General features: G+C 36.2%; 1 protein-coding gene across 2 annotated transcripts; it reads left to right on the top strand.

Annotated features, from left to right (window-relative positions):
- Window positions 1–335: 335 nt before the first annotated feature.
- Window positions 336–19,196, top strand: LOC129261770 (small ribosomal subunit protein mS27-like). Of its 2 annotated transcripts, none has more exons than XM_064099872.1 (10): window positions 336–469; window positions 4,956–5,033; window positions 5,299–5,372; window positions 6,030–6,088; window positions 10,462–10,576; window positions 11,604–11,682; window positions 12,144–12,262; window positions 14,190–14,363; window positions 15,441–15,509; window positions 17,003–19,131. In XM_064099872.1, the coding sequence occupies exons 1-10, from the start codon at window positions 373–375 to the stop codon at window positions 17,333–17,335; spliced, it is 1,197 nt and encodes a 398-aa protein (XP_063955942.1). In that variant the 5' UTR covers window positions 336–372; the 3' UTR covers window positions 17,336–19,131. The 2 variants fall into 2 exon arrangements, with proteins under 2 accessions (XP_063955942.1, XP_063955943.1); XM_064099873.1 differs by having other exon boundaries at window positions 406–575; window positions 17,003–19,196.
- The last annotated feature ends 2,042 nt before the right edge of the window (window positions 19,197–21,238 follow it).

Here is a 21,238-nt window from a genome sequence, read left to right as displayed (position 1 = left end):
TTTTTGGCCGTTTTTTCTCCAAAAATTCTCCCTTTCTTCGCCCTTTTCTAGCCGTTTTCAAAACGGCGAAAAAACTGCAACTTTGAATTTCCCATAGGTTATAACACACAAAACGGCGAAAAAAGGGCGAAAAAACTGCAGTGGCTCACTGTGCCGCCTATGGAAATGGCAATTACACGATTACTTTGATTAGACGAAATATTAGACCACAGAGATACGATCTGACGTACACGTAAGCTCTCGGAGGGAGCTAGAGAGGAAACTCTTATTTCCTCTTCTCTCCCCCCCCCCCAGGAAAAATTGTATTATTTTGCTCCGCCAATAAGTCACGAAATATATTAGACCAGTGTTGCTGCCCTCTACGTACGGTTAATGGTCAAGCGCAAGCCATGCTATGATATGATTAATTGCATGCTAGCTATCGCTAGCAGCAGGACAGAGCGGACCAAGAAGAACCATGGCGTCTCTGGTAAAGCCAAAAATTTTCAACAAATTACCGGCTTATATGGCAGCAATTTCTAGAACAGGTCTATTAAGGTGTAGATTTACTATGATGAACCCTAATTTGTTGTCTTGTAAGTATCAATAACGTTGGTAGTGAGGTAAGATTTTGGGTTATTTGCGGCTTGATTCTCTGAGCAGAATTAACCGGATTGGCTCTCACTTGCCCCCCGTGCCTGGCGGCGTAGCTCGTCTTTGGCAAAGTACTAGGAGTAGCTTAGTCTTAGACAGCTGAGCTGGGCAAGAGTTCCATATGCACCCCCACTAAAATTGAAAATAAAAACATGGAGAAGGTTCAGAATAATATATCTAGCCATAGGCCCTAATATAGAACATATATGATGGGGGAGTGGAAATTCATATCAAAATATGGCTTTACTTTATTCCGTCAAGTTTCGAGCAGGAGTAGGCCTAGTGCGTGTAATTAAAATTAAATCCATGCCATGGCATAGACATTGGTTTATTTAGTCCGTAAAGGGTCTGTGAGTCTAGACTATCGGCTGATAATCGTTAAAATACCCCTTGACTGCAGATAAAACGAGGTGAGTTCAAGTCCCGACTACGGTAATTAACATTAAAAAAAATGATAGAAAAATCTGAGGTGAATAAACCGGAATTCTCAACAATCTTGTTATTTTTGGTGGGGGATGCATATGGAACTCTTTCCGACAGCTGGCAGCCGTCTGTTTCGAGGAGTTTTTTAACATTTTAATTTCTCCTCGTACACAGATGGCTCGCTATCGTGCAGCCACCATAAGGGAGTTAACAATGCAAAATCCCCCGATGGGGCTCTTCAAGTTTTGTCTTTATTTCATAAAAATATATAAAAAGAACTGTACCAAAAATAAAGATAATTATTCCGTTTTGGCCTGAAATGCACCAAAATGGGGGAAAATAAACTTAAAAGGGGAAGAAACAGTGACTTGATTCAATTCTTGCCCAAATTTTGTATGAAAAAAAATTGAATAAGGGGGACTAATGTTACTCGTTAGGCTAGCCAGGCATGCCAGGACAGGAGGCTTGGAAGCTAACGTTAACGTAGTCGTAGAGAGTAAAAATCATTCACTAACGAGTAACGTATGCTTACTCTCCACGGAGCCAGGGAAAACTGTGACACTACAAATATTATAGATAGGCAAGTGACAAATAATAACAAGTGCTACAATCCAATCAGAGCACGAACTGAACAATACAGGAACTCGTTCTTCCCATCCACTATTGAGTGGAATCATCTGAGTGATCCTGTCATCAGTGCAGGTGTGAATACAGTTGGAAAACACTCCGTCCATCGGAAAGGACGCAAATATTGGGCCCTGCATCGTATACATACATACACACATATATACACAGTGTATACATACACTGTTTCCTCTTTTATCTTTCTTGGAAAAGGTATATACATCTTTGAGAGCACTGTCTAGTGGTTTCTGTTTCTGCACTTCTTCTGCACTTCTTGTTTGATTTAGTCTTGAGCACATTTTAAGGCATCATCTACACATTGCTCCGTTTGCCACAGGCCCCAAAGGACAATGTTTCGGTTAATTTCTCTTTCCACTTAATAACTTTTGCCTTTGCTTCCTCAGCAGCTTTCATTTTTTCTGCTGCTGCATCTCTACGACTCTGTTATATCTGCTTTTGTCTCTGTTTGAAAGCTTTCTGAAGCTTAGCTACATTTCTGCTAGCCTTAGAGAAGAGTTGTGCCTTTTCAGATTTAGTCTTTCCCTTCAACCAGGCAAGTGTCTGTTTGTGTGAGAACATAATGTAGGCCTCTGCCGCAACTGTTGATAGATTTGGTTTTTCCTTCAGCAGCCTGTCAAGATGTCCGAACACACTTTCAGAGAACTTATTGGGTTTGGGAAGACCTTTTGCTCTTTCACGTTCCTCCTCGCTTGCACCATGCCACCGTCCACCTTCTAGGTGATCTGCAAATATTCTCTTTTAAAGAGTTGCTATAGTTACCAGCATTTTTGATAACACAACTTCAGTCTTATCTTCAAATGTGTGTTTCATTGATGAGAGCTTTGAAGATTGGGTCACTATCCAAAGAGTGTTGTTCAGCAAATGGAAGTCTCAATGACCCTTTCATGAAATCCCTGACATGTTCACTAGCATGTTGGATGAAGTCGATGATGGTTTGATATCGCTCTCCAATGTCCATGAGATGAATCTCTGTAACCTCTATTGATCTCCATAAGGGCATCTTGACTAAGTACGACACCAATCCAAGTGCTTTGCATCCTGCTACATGTAAGTATTCTTCCACCTTGAGATCATAAAGAACAGCCTTGAGAAGCTTATTGTCTGCGTTACTCTCTAAGAAAATGGTGAGTTCTCCACCTAAAAAAAACCACCCCTACCGCATTTTGAAATAGAATGTTAAATCTATTTCCGCGAAACTGCTCAAGTGGAACTTTGTTGTATCCAAGTTGACTCTTCAACCACAGCCTGGCATATTCCAAAAATCTACCATGGCAGCCAGACTTCTCATCACCACCCCAAGATATCACTTTGCAGACTGTTCGGACGAGCCTGGTTGTGCCAGATTCTGTTGATTTCCTGAATGACTTGTCAAAGACAGGTGCTCCTTCAGCGAAAAACCCTCGTTGAGTTCACAAAGGGATGCTGATGATACCTCAGCCAAGTGGATAAGTGCATGTAGACCACAAAAGAAGTTATATATCTTTCCCAATGACAACTTTTCATTCTCAGAAAGCAAGTCATAATTTTCTAATTAAATACTTCATGTAGGTCAGCATGATGTCTTCAAATGCCTGGTACTCGAGTGTCGCAGGTTCATCAGAGAATCTTTTAAGTAACATTTTGATTGCAAAAGAATAACCTGTGTGTTCTAGCCAATCTTCTACTTTTGTCTCTTCTTTGTATTCAAATGTTGGATCAGACAATGCTGTGTCCAGTGAGAATAAAAATTATCTCATAATATACCTTTCATCTATTTTTGCAGTCTTCTGTGAAGCAACTGCACTGAGAAGTGCTGTTTTCCCTTGAGAATCCCAGAAAGTTTGTGAAACAACAAAATACAGTTTGAATGGACTTGTGGATTTATCATGGATTTAAAAGCGGAAGACATAATGGCAGACTCAACACTTATTTGTGTTCCAATAATTTTTTTTTTCATAGCAAAGTTAGGGGTAAAGAGGGTAGAAAGAGAATAAGTTTGAAACATATTGTGAAATCTACAAAATAGCACACTGAATTATAAATCAAGAAGCAGGCATTCCTGATGAAACTAAATAAGGCATACAAGCTAAAAAATGCAACCCCTTTCAAATGTTGTAACAGTAGTAATGATTTTGTTTCATATACTACTGATGACAATAATAATGATAATAATGATAATATTAAGGATAGTGATAACAATAATAGGGCCTAATCATAACTCCACTGGCTACCTATTACTTCTCGTATCACTTACAAAATTCTTCTTCTTGCTTTCAAGTCATATCATGGTCTAGCTCCTTCATACCTTTCTGAACTCCTTCCTCGATATCAGCCTGTTCGAGTTCTACGTTCAGCTTCTCAATCTCTTCTTTCTCGATCTCATACTTCTTACAAACAATACGGTCAGCGTTCGTTCTCTTATGCAGCTTCATTTCTTTGGAACAATCTCCCCCTACAAATTCGCAATGCTAACTGTGTTAATACATTTAAAGTTATGCTTAAAACTCATCTTTTTAAATCTTAAATTGATCATTTCATATGTTTATTGGCCCATTTGATGGTATTTCTTTATTCATGATCTGGTGAGAAAGTTGTAAATTGTAATATTAGTTTTGATACATTTTGTTGTGCAAAGTACTTCTATTTCCTTTATACTTCATTTTCCTTTCTCTTAACCGCTTAGAGGCAATTTTGCGATTTTGCGGTATATAAAATTGTTATTATTATTATAACAATAATAGACTAAATTATTTCTATTATAAAGGAACATAGAAAATAAAAAAAATTGACACAATAAACTTGAATTACATTGAAGTGAATGACATAATATAAATAATATATATCTATAGAAATCTATATATGATATATAGACCTATATATATTTATATTTGAATATAATGTTTGTAACAATTGCCCCCAGACACATATCACAAATTCACAATGAATTTCAACAATAGAAATATCACAAGGCAACATATTTCCTAATTAAAAGACAAACTAAAAAAAAATGGGTTTTAGTATTGACATTTGAATTATTCATTTTACTATCTCTTTTCAAACCAGTGAAATAAACACTTCTTTTTTATACTAAAATAAATAATTCTGACTTTAAATGTTACTCTTGATTTTAAGTCATTAATTTTCCTTTATCTATAAAGCCAAAATCAAACATTTTGATTTGATGCATGAGTACATTGCTAATTTGAATATGATTTACTTTTATTTTTTTGTATGAAATTTACCATGATAAAATTATTAATTTTCTTCAACTCCAGCCAAGCGAACACTCCTTTCTGATGCCTACCATGCTGATGATATTTGGATCAATAGAGAGAGGATTGTCGTTGACATGGGTAAGGGAAATGTAATATTCTAAAGAAATCACTGTCTCAAGTGTACTCAATTGTAAACAAGGTGATTATTGACATTTTCCTACAGAAAGAGAAGGTTTGATCTGTTTCCTGTTGATCTTTATGTCAAAGCTTACAAATTGAGGTATGATCTTTAAGCTCTTGTTGTGTACATCAAATGTATTATAATGTAGATTTTTAACAAATAACAATATCAATGACAATATTCATAACTTTTTTAATTGGTTTTTGTTCTTATTTGATTCAGATGAAATGAAGATCAACCTTGACAGATCATTTTATGATCTGAAAGAACCTGTCATGTCTGTTGAACTTCATAAGGTAATGTTTAAAAAAAATGATTTTGCAATATTTATAATAACCTTTAGAACCCTGAATTATTTGGGAAGGTTGTGACCCCCACCCAAAATTATTTGCAAATATCAAGGAAATTCGCAAAAAAAAAGAGATACATTTGAAATAAATAATGTCCTATTCCCATGATTCAAGCCACAGCAGCATCTTCCCCTGCTGATAACCAGCTGATGTTGTGTAGCTTCTTGTGTGGCAGATATCTCATGTTCAGTGCTGTTTTATCCTCAAAATCATTGCTTTGACTGAAGTAAGATTCATCAATAGCTTCCCCATAGTCACAGATGACTCGCTGTTTATAACCACACGAGCCTCCTCAGTAGAGAAGTATAATTTTTGCAAATTTTTTGCGTAAAAGTTTGAAAATCAAAGCCATTATTCACTGGCCTTATTAAAGTCAGGTACCAAATTTTATTCTAGTGGAAGTGAATTTTTATTATCCCAATGAAATTTCAAGAAATAGTAATTTTGGCAATTATATGCTTGTTTACAAAGATTAGTGAATAAATATGATTGAGAATTCGATGTTTTGCACCAAACAGTATGTCACAAGTCACGCATAAATCTGTGCGTAGCTTACAACAGCTTTTGTAAAACACTGTCCTAATGTATTTTTCTCCCACCTAGTACATTGACAATGTGTATGACAAGGAAGAGCTAGATGTTTCTGAAGGTTACTTGTATTGGTGAGTAGCAAAAAATAATATATGACCGTTTTAAAAGGAGAATGAAATCCGTGGAATAGTTTAGCTTTATATATGAAGCAGAAAAATCAAAGAATAGGATCAACAAAACTGGGGGTAAAATTGGACAAACAGAAAGAAAGTTAAAAGCATTTGTATGCCAAGAATACTAAATGCTGTGGAGATCATCCCATTGGCAATGCGAGCAAGATCTGTCGGGTCACATTAGTAGGGACAGTGATTTTCCGCGATCGCGGAAAACGGACGGAATTCACGGAAAGGGTCATTTCAAACGGAAAATCACGGAAAACGTATTTTCCCTCAAAATACACAGAATAGCAACAGAAATTACTCCAAAATCACAACAAAATGATAATATTAAATGGCCACAAAACCCCAGAAAACACGATCTCACTTCGCTACTTTCATGACAATTCACACATCGTGACTGCACTCGACATCAGCGCACTTGATTGTACCCCGCACCGTACCCGTACCCTGCCGCCGGCGCCGGGTTGGAATTCACATGCACACCATAGAGATGTATACTAGTAACGCTAGAGGGCGTACTTCGTCAAATCGCTGTGATTACGTGGAGACCGTCCGCCATTGCTCGATAGGTATTCGCAGCCTGCCATGCGCGTACAGTACCTATGGGGCATGTACACGGATTAGCACAGAACATGACAAATTGATGACATATGAGCACGAAAGCATATGGAAAAGCAAAATTGTAAATATTGCACTGGATTAAAGTTCAAATACAACAAAAATCTAGCAAAACTGAGGTCCAAAGGCCTATATAGGCCTATCTATAGCGCATAATAGGCCGATACAGCTATATACAGGCAAACGATTTAAAGTCCCAATTGTTTTTGCTTAGGTAAAATTTCGATACATTAATATGACTTCTATTTTCTAATGATTTGGAAGAGATGAATATCAAAAATAACATTTAGGCCTAGGTCCTGATAAATAAATTTAATGTGTTTTAATATGATTTGATGTACATTAACCTAAGAAAATTAATAGGCCATATCACAGTGTCTGATGCATCTGAGACGCTGTATCGAAAAAAAAACCACGATTGTATTTTTATAGTTCATAGTTTCCTAATTACTATTATGCTGATTGCTGATAATTTATTTCTTCACTTTAGATAATTGTTATAATTCATTTTCCATATATATCTACACAATAGGGCCTATAATAACTCGATCCCTTTTCCCCATGTCTTACACGCTGATGTAAACCAACATCACAAAAACTCGCGAATCATAAAATGACTTTTTATTGATATTTGGAAATGATTTACGCATTGATTCAGTTAAAAATTGATGATTTAGATTTCCTTTGCTGGCAACCATCCCATCATATTTATAAATATGTATATAAAAGTATACTTTCTTACTTGCGATCAATGTATAGAAAAGTTTGTTGACAGCAAAATTTGCATATCAAATGCGCGCATGCAGTCGTACAATTTTGCAATGTACAGGAGGCCTAATGGGGGGTTGGATGTTTATGTACAGTGTTATTGCCTTGCAAACATTTTAAAACTTCGGAGAGTAAACAAATCACAATGCGCAAAACAATTTTACTTTGATTTTCTGGAAAGTATAGACTTGATTCTCCCCGGCTGAAAATATGCTGATCGGCAAACTGGCTGAAATATTTTGTTTATCGCCGTTGTTTCTGATCCTATAATGATTGGACCAATATCATGTGAACAAATCAAGGATAGAATAATAAGGAGAGGAAGAAGGGGGAGAAGGAGAGAAGAAAAGGGGCGGGATTATGATATATAATTTGTATTATACTATAAAGAATATTATTACTACTGCAAGAGTGTATAAAACTAATATCATGAAAGACATCAATGCAAACTTATCATAATTATGAAAACGGTTGCAAAATTGTGAGTACTAAAACCAAACATAATTATGAAACAATAATATTGCAAAAGTGACAATACTTGGAATAAGATATTAAAAATCCTAATTTAATCTCAAATTTGATACCTGCCTTGAAATTGTGTTAATTAACTGTGTCTGTGTCGCTTGAATAAATGAACTTTATGGCAAATATTTGTAAGCACTGGCACCGGCCTAACATATAAACAGATAAACACGCGTTTTGAATATCCAGTTTTGTTTTTCATTTTAAAAGTATAACTGAATTTGATTTTCTAGTTTTCTTCCTTTAATGTCATTTGCTGGCCTATGGACCTGAGTTTGGTTATTCGATCAGTTTTTTTTAAATAAGATTTCCATGGATGAACAAAATTATTATATTATGTTACGGCGTCGCGGAATGATTTTGAAAGTGATGGGGTGTATAAAATCACAATCATTTATTATGTGTAATGTTCATTTTCATTTCAGGGAGGGGTCCGGTCGCGCCCCCTGTATTTTATTTTGATCAGTATGTTAAAGCGAATTTGCTTAGGTGTGTTTGTTAGTTTAATTGCACACACGGCCCCTAAAAAGCGAATTAAAACAAATCTAACTTAAAGTGAAGGGAATTAAAACTGTCATTTTTGAAAAGTTTGAACAAATTAGGCTATATTCTCGACATTTTAAATCAATATTTTATTTTCGGGCCATATAGGCCTGCAGATTTTGGGGAATTTATTATGTTCCTATAAGAACAAAATCAGCACGTTCACCAAATAACACAAATTTCAACATTGATGGTGTAACGGGAGGCTCACCAAGAACAATAATGAGATGCCCTTTAATAGCGCATGTAGATCAAAACACTAACTTATACAGAATTATTGCACAACTTAATATATAAAAATGATAGGCCTATATTTCATACAAATTAAAGCAAGTTACATATCATGTAGGCCTATATAGAAATTACAAAATTATATCCAACATAAACATAGAATCAAAGGACGTATATGTGGGAAGGATGGAAGGAGGACGATGCAGTTAAAGGTAGGGAAATCCAGAGAAGGGCTAATTCACTGCAGTCTTTTGAATTAATTGTCAATCTTTCTATTAATGTCCGCTGTATGTTTTTATTTTTATATGATTGTTTATATGATAGTATATCAACATTGTTATCTATTACAGGCCTACTAAAACGGACAGGTAAATGCAAATTATTTAGAATTTCATCCCGAGAAATCAGGTTTTTAAAATGCCAAATTAATAGCATAATCCCCATGTAATCACTCTAATAGTGTATTGAGATGCAATTTGTCATTCATATTTTCGATTTTTATGAGGTTGTGTTCTTTTCTTCAAGATAAAGGCCGGAGACGGCACCGCTTTTCACAGCGTTACAACGCACGAGCTATGGGTACATCCGGGTACTTTTGCGAATCTATACCTATCGAGCAATGGCCGCCACGCTCCACACAATCACAGACGTTAAGTACGCGCGCCTATGGCGACTCCGCACTCTAGCGTAGTTAGTATACATCTCTATGATGCACACACATATCGTTCACTGCACGGTCGTGTGTTGCTGCCCTCTACGTTTGAAGATGTAACAGCACGATATCGTGGTCTTAAAATCCAAGATGGCGGATTGGCAAAAGCCGTTGACTGATGATAACGATGTCCAAAAAACCCCAAAATTATCGATGAAATATCATTTCACCGTGAAATAATGCTAATAATGTGAAAGGTGAGGATGTATGCATGCTAAATGGGGTTGGAAAAATATTTTATGCACCCGCATAGATCCGATTAGAACGGATTCTATTGCGTTGTTGGTACAGTAGCAGATACAAATTTTGACCAGTGCGAGTACGGTATTCAATGTGTAAACGGAATTGTCACTTTTCCGTGTGTACAAAGTCTATGGGGGAAACGGAATTTCCGTTTTCTGACATGCTGAAACGGAATTTGAGATTTTCTGAAACGGAAAAGGCAACTTTTTGAAACGGAAAATCACTGTCCCTACATTAGGCCCTTGTGTACAACTCCCCCATTTGGATACTGAAAATATAGGCCTACCCCAAAACATCTGGGGGGGGGTTGTGCTCATTTTAATGATAGGACAATTCATCATTGATATAATGTGAGACCTGTATTACATGCAGGGAATAATTTTCATGAGTATTGTATTTCATCGCTATTTGCTCCACATCTTTTGAAGACTGCTTCACATAAAGTCTTTTTGTGTATTCCACTTGTCACACTCTTGCTCAGCTATGGACATGAATTTCAAGTCCATTTACTTTGCAGATTTGCAGTGCATTCATAGGTGGAATCTAACAACTATTCACAATTTTGTATCGTATATTTCTTCCCTTCCTTCCTCCCCCCCCCCCTCTCCCTCTCTTTCTTTCTTTCCTTCTGTATCTCTCTTTATTCCCATCTCAATCTGTCTCTGTCTATCTGCATCTCTCCAAACAGTTACAGACATTCACCTGTAGCCCATCATCTGAGACCATCAACAGTCCATTCATGGCTAAGGCTATGCATAGAATTAGACTATCCAAAAGATGCTCTTAAAGTCCTCCAGAATAAGGTCAGTATTTGTTCAGAAACATTGTGGCTTTGGCCTCCATTCCACATAACAGAGACCCTTCAAAAAGACCAATGAAAGAATGAAAATTGGCAAGGTCTTTCAGCATTCGCCAAGATCACTGAATTTTTTTTTTGTGGAATGGTTTTGAAAACCCCTGAAAGACTGATACTTCTTCTCTGCTAAACTTTAAGGTAGACTAGTCTTACAGGGATCATTCAATGGTCTTTTGATAGTATTTCAATGGTCTTTCAGAGAGCTTTTATACATCTAGTGATCTTTTGGTGACCTCTTTGCCTACCTTGGTTATATGAATTTCTCAATGATTCATTGATGATCTTCAACCAGCCTTTCAGTGATTTGAATTATCATCTTGATCCATTTCAGAAAAGTTTGGAGCCCATAGAGACCATAAACGTCACTGAAATAATGGTCAGAAATCATCAAAATTTTATTGAAAGTCAGTTTAAAATCAAGCAGGTTTTATGGCCTTTCATGGCTCGTGCTCTCAATTTCTGTTTACTGTTGAGTGTTGAGACAGTTGTCTATAGACCTCTAGAGGTCTAAATTGTCATTGAATTTGCCTTTTACCCACAGATTGTGTTTTTCTACATGAAAGAAAGAATATATTGCTGTGCATGTTTCAGGTTATTGCAATATACAATGTAGTAGTACATGAAGTGATATTAGTAATAGTAAAATGTGGGTATTTTTGTATCATATTCTTTAAATTCCTTTTCTTTTGATAATAATGTTTCATCTTATATTCATTTGTTGTTGAGGTGGGTGTTTCTTAAAGATGTTTGTAAGTTACGAACTGTTTTACAAACGATTTTATGGACGACAGGTTATACCTTTTTGGGCTACATGTAAATGAATGAGAACCAGATTATAGCACCCAAGAAGGTATCACCAGTTGTTTGTATAGTTGTTCGTAACTTACAAACAGCTTTATGAAACACCCACCTGGTCAGAAGACTTTGTAGGGCCAGGGAAGCATGATGATGTGATTAATTCACTTTCTTTGTAGAGAGACTATGGACTGTTTCCTGAGAACTACACATACAACCTTCTTCTAGATACATTCTTGAGAGCAAATGACATCAAAGGTAAGGTCTGCTAGTTTGATAGTCAATTATTTGCAAAGTGTACAAGTTTTTTGTCTGGTATGTATGTGTCCGTCCACCCTTAAACCAACAATAAGTCACCAAAAATGAATTTTTGAGATTTTTAGTAAGTTTCTGAAAGAGCAGAGTTTTAGCTTTGAAATGCTATCTAACATGTAAAAATTAGATACATAACCTACATAAGAACTTGATAAATGTAGAATTTAATTTAGGTTCAAAGAACAAGAAAAAAGTCCAAGATTGAAGTTTGGCTTTCTCATTCATTAGATTTGTACACTGCAATCTTTGTAAAACTTCCAAGCAGTTCTTCAACAAAATCTGTCAAAGGAACACTTGAATCTTTTCTATTTAACTTTACAATATCAAAGTAATGACATTATGAAGATATTCCTAAGCATCCAAATATGCCATCATTTTGGGATATATGTTTGATTGTGTAACAGGTGCATGTGATGTTGCCATGGTAATGATGAAAGAAGAAACATTAGACAACTGTCCTTTGTCGCAGCTCCTTTCACTCTATGCCTGTCATAAATACTTGAACATAGGAGATATTCCTGAGGTAAGTTAAAAAAATAAAAGCTTTTTGGTCCTTCCATTTGTGTTCTTTTTCTTCTTCTTCTGGAGATAGTACAGGCCACCGTCTGGTATATTTTCGTACTGGTGAAGTGTGCAAGTGTATGAACATCATCCTATAAAAAAATCGATAACAGCATGCAATAAAAACAAGTTTCGGTAATAGCAAGAAATTTATCCAAATTATTCAGCATTTGACCCCATAGTCAGACCTGCCAACCAGTACGTTTTAGGCGTATTTAGTACGTTTTTGCAACCAAAATACGGCAGTACGTTTTTTCTTTTAAAAATATGTTGGTTTTTTTTGTTTTTTTTTATTGTAATTTATTGAGAAAAATCATCTCTATATGTCTCTATTTCATAAAATGTACACAAATATGGTTATTAGATCAATGTAATTTCAGGTAACTTGTTTTTTTTTCAATCATTTTGTTAAAACCAGGGTGAAGATATACACATGTTTCAATGTTTTTTTTTCATCTGCAAGAGCAGTGCACATTTTAGCTTGCATGCAGCTTGAGCGCCGCGACGAGCGAGTGCGCCAAGCATTTTATTATGAAATACACTTTTTTGGGGGAAAATACAGTTTTTTTAATCACATAATACAGTTTTTCATTCCCAGAGGTTGGCAGGTCTGCATAGTAGCTCGAGCTTGAGTTGGGGTAGTGATAGCTGCTCTTTGTATCCACTGGCGGAAAGCTCTATATATAAAGCTATTATTATGATCAGTTAGTAACATTATGTTATCATTCTGACAGACCAAGATCATTGCCTTGCCATTATTCAAGCATGAATGAAGTTGGTTGGAAATTTTAGGATATTTTCGTTCATAGCTTGCTGATACACAATTACTCAAATTATTGTAAGCCTATATAGGGAAGTTTGATTTAGTCTTTAATCGTTATTTCAATTTATATGCTTCACTCTACATTGTCATAGTACATGTAAAATTGATATTTACATATTTCCATGAGTCCAGATAAGTGAATATATACATGTATTATTCTTGGAAATTATGTAACAAAGAGATAGTTTAAACCAATAATAAATAATTTAATTTCTTTATTATAAAAATATTTCTTGACTGGACAGATTACTTTGTTTATGTCCTATATGATTTAATGTAACTTAATTGGCTGTGACAGAGAGATGACTCTGAATACATCAAATACAAACTTCAATTTTTTTTTTCATTAAGCTAAAAAAAACCTTTAACAATGTCTACACATTATGTGAAATTGACAGGATTAGAAAAACTCCAAGATAATTCACATTATTGGGTTTTCAGTTTGTACATATAAATAAAAAGAAGTGATAATTTTGTGGTTTGTGATTTGCTATAAAATGTGTGATTGCTTACAAATTGACAAAATAGGTTTGGCATTTCAACCATCATGGTTTTTTTTTTCAATAGTAATGATTCATTGCCCCTGACGTGTCTATCTGTGTTGTTGTTATTCAGTGTGTTCAACTTCCAGCTTTGATTTCCGATTTCACATTGTTAGATTTATGTATGGTACAGATCTACCTGTAAATCTACAATGATGTTACAATTAACCTTGGTTTTATAGACCTCATGAAATCATTGTTTGCCACAACTACAGGTACTTAGCTGTAAGTTTTGTTTGATTTGTAGATTTATAAAGCTATTTCAGTTAGAGGTATTGTCATGTCACCCATTTGATGACACAAATGAAAATAATTTGTCCAGCTATCTTTATATAATTAATCTAACTTCTGAAGGTTTTCATGGCGAAGGAGAATAGTGTAGTAGGTTTCACGGTACAACATGTATCTTTCTTGGGCAAGTGTTGGTCCTGAAAAAGACCACCCAATCTCGACGTTTCGACAAGTGTGTTCTTGTCATCTTCAGGAGAATGAGCAAAGAATCTGTTTCTCTTTGTTTCCTTCAGGATGAACAGTGGGACATTGGAATGACCATCGCCGATGCCAGTCGTGGAGTAGGAGGCAGCCTCTCACTCAGCTATCACGCTATAGGTTGTGCTATGACCGGTGATGTGAACAAGGCCACTAGATGTCTGCAGAATGTGGCTGAGACAGATGGACCAAAGATTGCACAAGAAGCGGTGAGTACATACACAGTGTTGAATTCTCTAACATGTCTGTCGCAGTCACGCCAATGAAACAACTCCAGGGCCCTGTCTTACAAAGAGTTACGATTGAATTGATCAACCTCAAATATATGGAAATCCATCGATGTCATAACTTCTTCTACAGGAAATATGCTCAGTGTTCTAAATTGTGAACAAAAGGAAGCACACTGATATTTCAACAAAACAATGGATGTATAAATATACATCACATCTTGAAAATATTTTGAACAAACATGGCATTTTTTTACATTGCTGGCTTTCCATAGTTGTGGTTGATTGAATCAATCGCAAATCTTTGTAAGATGGGGCCCAAACCGATCTAAGATATGACGTTTTTCCGAAGGACATACTGTACCATCAGTTGGTCTAGAGCTGGTTTTCAGTGGCATGACTGAGACGTTGCTGTTATATCTGTTGAATACTGGAAGGATACTAGTGAGTTGGTTGAATGCTCAAACAATGATAAAAGGGCCTAACTCCACATCATCCAAGATACCTTGTAGCGCTCTGAGATTAATGTGATTCACACACGGCAACTTGTAATCTTCAGTATTTTCAGAGTCAAAGGCTTGATTTAATTTGGTCAAAAGTCAAGAAATTTGTTTCTGAGGGAATGAGAAGTCTTAGTGTATGATCCCATATGATTGCAAATAATCAAGGTTCACTATATATTGCAGTCAACCTAAGATTATAGTGACAACCTTTGTAATTGGTGACCTAGTTTTAATTTGAGATGCTTTTTCCCCTTCATATCTCTTTGATAACATTTTGTTACATACTCTGATTAATGTATTTTCTGTTTTGATTTATTCATGAAAAAGATGCAGATATCAGTAAAGGAAATGAAAATGAAATGAAATTAGGACAGTCCTTTGTCAACTACAAGAATTTTGTAATGTCATAATTCTTTTTAATATTTAATAGACATGGTCAGTATAGTAATGTTTATTTTTGGATCACTGAGGGCATCAAGTTTTCTGGAAATCTGCATATGGTCTTTATTTTTTATATCATGAATGTTCACTGATTGTATGACTTATTTCAATACAGCTTGACCGTATAGCTGCAATCCTACAACAGAGGGAAGATGAGAATACAGAGCTCTTAGGTTTATTTGAGGTAAGAATCTGTATTAGGAGACAATGTGGTGGAGTTGACAAATCATAGCCTTTCCGTATTTAACAAATTCAGAATAGCACTGATTGAATCTAAAGCTCAACCAACCAATATAATTATCCCCCATTGAGATTATATTCATATGCATATAATACATATGGGCAATTCCATAAAATCATCAACCTTTTTGTACGTCCGACCCCCATTTTTCTCAAGTTCTACTTAACTTTATAAACTGACCAAGTCATGGTCCTTTGAGAACAGTACAGATTGCCAAAAGAACAAGAAATCAGAGACAGAAAATTTAATGAAAGTCCCACATATAGGGGGTCGGACGTACATAGTTTATGGAATTGCCCATATGATATGTTATAAGATTTGATGTGAACATGCAGCTGCAATTGGGCATCATACCATACAATTTAATTAAAACCACAAGAAATATTGTCTTTAAAGCTGCTAATGGTTATGTTATGGTGAGAGCCTGATGACAGACTGATGATGGGCTGATGTTAGACAGATGAAATATGGTGGACTCATGATGGGCTGATGACGGACTGATGACAGGCTGATGATGGACTGATGATGGACTGATGACAGACTAATGATGGACTGATGACAGACTAATGATGGACTGATGACAGACAAATGATGGACTGATGACAAACTAATGATGGACTGATAACAGACTATTGATAGACTGATGACAAACTAATAATGGACTGATGACAGACTAATGATAGACTGATGACAAACTAATGATGGACTGATGACAAACTAATGATGGACTGATGACAGACTAATGATGGACTGATGACAAACTAATGATGGACTGATGACAAACTAATGATGGACTGATGACAGACGGATGGATTGACTGTCAATCTGCATAATACATGATACCACTGAAGCTAGTGTGATTAATATATTGTTGAAAGGCCAATTTCCTCATTAAAGCTAGTTGGGCAGCCTGATAAATGCTTCAAACAGAAAAACTGTTTTTGAAATCTCCTGTTGCTTGAACACACAAAGAAAATTATTCAGACAAATTTTTACATCGCACGACAACCCATCCTATCCCCTACCCTCTGCAAAGTTTACTGTTTTAATGTTCTCATCTTTATCTAAGACCAATACCAAGGACTCACTACTGGAATCAATGATTGTCAGTTGCTCCACATCTTTGGAATTTCTATCCATCTAACTTTGTAGTCGTCCATTATCAAAACCTTTAAATCTGAATTACATACCTATCTTTTCCAGCAGCTTGTTTGAATAGCATATGACTTATTGTGGGAGTCGGCTATTAATGTTTTCACAGATAAACAGGGCTCTACAAATGATGTTCATCATCATCATCATCCTCTCTGACCATCCCTTCCCACCTTGGCTAGTCCTGAGATTTTTATATATTTGTAAATTCCTTTTTATGAGAATGACTCACGCAAAGCTAACACTGTATCTGCATGTATATTCTTATCATTGATTGATTTCAGACCACCACCAAGACACTCTCCAACCAAGGCAAAGTGACGGCAGACACTCTAGACTCGCTCCTGGAATCAGAGGTCTCCGACCGGCTCCCCGACCTGGAGCGCAAAGACACTGGAGAATACACGTCCATCCTCGAGACATGGCATGCAGAACACATGGAGGCCCTCGAGAAAAAGAGGATAGCAGAGCTTGAAGCAGAGAGGGAGGCCAAGGAGAAACGTCTGGATGAACTGCTGAGGGCCACAGGAGGCATCACATACTGGGCGGAGAAGATTGAGGAAGCCAAGCAAAGGAAAGCGGCTGCTGAAGGGAAAGCAGAAATTGAGCATAGGTAGCAGATGAACTGGATGAGTGATTGCCACTAGACTGTCATAGAATGAAGAATTATAGATGGCTTCAATAAATGTCTGTTATTGTGGATAAACCATTTGTTATGCAATGGATCATGCATGACTTCGCAAGATAAATTATACCTTATTTGCAAGAAAAAGCCGGGACAAGTTGTCTGAGACAATGGATGATTACGAGTTGCACTAAGGATTAATTCAAATAATTGTTACTTAATGCCAGCCTTTTCAGTACCTACGTAGTCCAAATTTAACAAGTAGAGAAAAATCGGACTAGAATAACAGTGAATACAAAAGTCATTAGGTTGGCTTAAAGCAATATGTTTTTTAGTGTACCTGTTGCATGATGATGTTACTGATGCCTTTAAGTTGAAAAACTTTGATGCTACCAGTATGGATATGGGGGCTACCTGACTAACCTCTGTTTCACCTGGTTGTAACGTGGGTGTAACCTTTGTGCACAATTGTATAACATGGTGCAATTGGGCATTACCTGTTGATTTCGGTTTGTATTTGGATGCACCCATATGTGAACTGGATGAACATAAATGTTATCTGGTGCATTGGGCATTATCTTGGTGCACCTTGATTGGTATTCTTGTAGCACCCAGATATAACTTGATTGTACCTGGGTGCTACCTGATGCATATAGGTGTTATTCTTGGTACACCTGGATGTTACCTGGTGAGTTAGGTATTAAATGGGTGCATCTTGGACGGTATTCTTGGTGCACCTTGATTGATATTCTTGGTGCACCCAGATATAACTTGGATGTACCTGGGTGCTACCTGATGCATATAGGTGTTATTCTGGGTACACCTGATGTTACCTGGTGTGTTGGGTATTATCTGGGTGCACATTGGTCGGTATTCTTGGTGCACCTTGATTGGTATTCTTGGTGCACCCAGATATAACTTAGATGTACATGGGTGCTACCTGATGCATATAGGTGTTATTCTGGGTACACTTTGGATCTTACCTGGTGCATTGGGTGCACCTTGGTTAGTATTATCTTACAACTTGCATTTCATATTTTCATTTCAGTTTCTACCCATACATCAATTGCATTTGCCTACAAGTATCTTCTGGTGCAAAAATAAAACCAAAGAAAAATCTTTCAGCTCCAAGATGTATGTTCCAGAGATAGATAAGATAATGAGAATGCTCCATGCATGTGTTGAGTCAGCAACAGACTTGCTTGGCATATCTGTTCTCAATATAGAGGATGCTCAGAGAGTCAGAGACCAAATAAATGTTTCTGCAACTACTTAAAAATATTTCTGCTTGAAATTTCATCTTTAGTTGCAATAATAAGTCAATTTGATTGATGATCTGAGCACAGGAATTTCATTTGCAATATCCTCTCTTGGGTATCAAAAATATAAGTGTGAAATATATTGTGCATTATTGCATTTAAAATATACTTCACTCTACGTAATACATAGGGAGCGCTCTTATTGGTTGAAGTCTTTGGATGCTAGTTCTAACAAGATATCTGATTGGATATTGTTTAAAGTGGGTTTGGCTTGGCTGACTTGTCACACAAGTTGTAGTGATTCTCAAATATTGGTTTGTAAGCATTTAAGAAGTATTCGGCATACCTGTACCACCGAAATCCCCCCATTTGACATTCTTTAGATAAATCTAATGTAAAATCCTCCACCTCCCCCTGTTGACATGAATGTTAATCATGCAGAGGCAACTTGTCCTTATGTGTCCAGCAGATTTCTAAAAAATATATCAGTTTGGTCCATGATTAATAAATGACCAAAATCACAAAATGTCACATTTTCTTTTGATTTCTGTTTTAAATACCTGTCCATGTATGTGATGAATTGAGATGAAATGTAAATTGAGGATTGTTCATTTGCCTTTTTGAATTTTGAGTGATGGAGTGTGAGGATATAGCTTGAGACCTATCAGCAAAGTTGTCAGTGCTGAAAATTTGTCATTATCTGACAGTTATGGTAAAAGTTAAGGAAATTGTGTTCTCAACCAATCAAAACCAAGTCTGTTTACAAACGTTGATGAAATGCCCCACTGGACGCTATGTCAGCACTAACAGATAGTTACTTAATTTTACTTTGGTAACTGGAAGCGACCTGTGCTTCTTAGCCAACCAAAAAGCGAAGATTTTACTGATATTGCCTGATTTTATGGTATACAGTAGTCAGTGCTGACAACTTTCATGAAATGGTCCCCTGAAGTGATTTTAAAAAAATAGTGGAAAAGTGAACAAACTTGAAAAATGCAGACCTTTTGAGGTCTGTATCTTTTATCATATCTCCCAGCCCTCGGTATTAATGTCTATTTTTATCATGCCCTCTCCCTAATTCTTACAAAAGGCATTTTCTATTTCTATTTTTATTTTGAAGATGTGATATGAAAAGTTGGGGAAATGATATGAAATAGCGGGGGCAGCGCTATGACATTGTTTACGGAGGAGCAATATAGAACGCGACAGTCAACATTTTCCTCTTATAATTTTTTTTGGGGGGGCATATTACAAGCGCAGATCCAGGGGTGGGGGCGAAAGGTTAGTGCAAAAACAAAAGAAGCACGGCTCCGTAAACTTTGGGAATAATGATCAGTTCTTTATTTTTTATTTAATCTTTTTGATTTTTTTATTTAAGCTTGTCAAGAACGTGACAGTCAACATTTTCCTCTTATAATTTTTTTTGGGGGGCATATTACAAGCGCAGATCCAGGGGTGGGGGCGAAAGGTTAGTGCAAAAACAAAAGAAGCACGGCTCCGTAAACTTTGGGAATAATGATCAGTTCTTTATTTTTTATTTCATCTTTTTTATTTTTTTATTTAAGCTTGTCAAGTTTTTCAGGGGGCAAAGTCACCTTTATATGTGACTGAAGTTCTTTTGTTTTTTCTTGTCAAGTTTTTTCTTTTTTTTAACGAAATGCTCCTAGTTGGAATTTATATGAAATAAATGATCAGGGGCAGCTCTAGGGCATTTTTTTTATGGAGGAGCAATATAGAATGCGACAGTCAACCTTTTCTTCTTATTATTTTTTTGGGGGAGGGGCATATTACAAATGCAGATCCGGGGATGGGGGCGAAAGGATCGGGGAGCAATATCAAATCCTACAGCCTCTTTTTTTTTTTTTGCATTATTTTTTTTTTTTGCTTGTCATGTTTTTCAGGGGGCAAAGTGACCTATATTTGTTAATGAAGTTCTTTTTTTGCTTGTCAATTTTTTTTTTTGGAAACGAAATGCTCCTAGTTGGAATTTATATGAAATAAATGATCTGGGGCAGCGCTAGGGCATTTTTTTATAGAGGAGCAATATAGAATGCGACAGTCAACCTTTTCTTCTTATTATTATTTTTTGGGGGGAGGGGCATATTACAAGTGCAGATCCGAGGATAGGGGCGAAACGTTAGTGCACGCCCCATAACATTTTCAAAAACAAAAGCAGAACTGACTTGATTTGGATATAATGATCTGTTCTTTATTTTTTATTTAATCTTTTTTTATTTTTTTAATTTTTTTTTTGCTTGTTAAGTTATTCAGGGGGCAAAATGACCTTCATTTGTGACTGATGTTCCTTTTTTTTGCTCAATTCTTTTTGGAAACGAAACGCCCCTGGAATGCCATTTATTTTTTTCTGTTTTTTTTTTTTTTTTAGTCAAATTTTGGGTACTCAATATAAAAGCACCCTCTAAACAGGCTATGAAAAATCCTTGCACGCAAGTGTTTATCGTTCATAAGATTATTCTGTGGTTGAGAAAGGTGAAATCTTTCCGAATTTATACTACCAAAAGAGGTAGGAATTCCATTCAGAGTACCGTAGTAAATAAATAACTCCAATTGTTGTTTACCTCGAGCGCCAGCTTTCGTCAAAAATGTTGTAGTTATTTCGCTATCCCTCCTAGTAC

This window comes from Lytechinus pictus, chromosome 5 (assembly GCF_037042905.1).
Source record: "Lytechinus pictus isolate F3 Inbred chromosome 5, Lp3.0, whole genome shotgun sequence".
Classification (NCBI taxonomy): domain Eukaryota; kingdom Metazoa; phylum Echinodermata; class Echinoidea; order Temnopleuroida; family Toxopneustidae; genus Lytechinus; species Lytechinus pictus.
The sequence above is the reverse complement of the archived record's forward strand: the minus strand, read 5'-3'. Positions and strand labels throughout refer to the sequence as shown.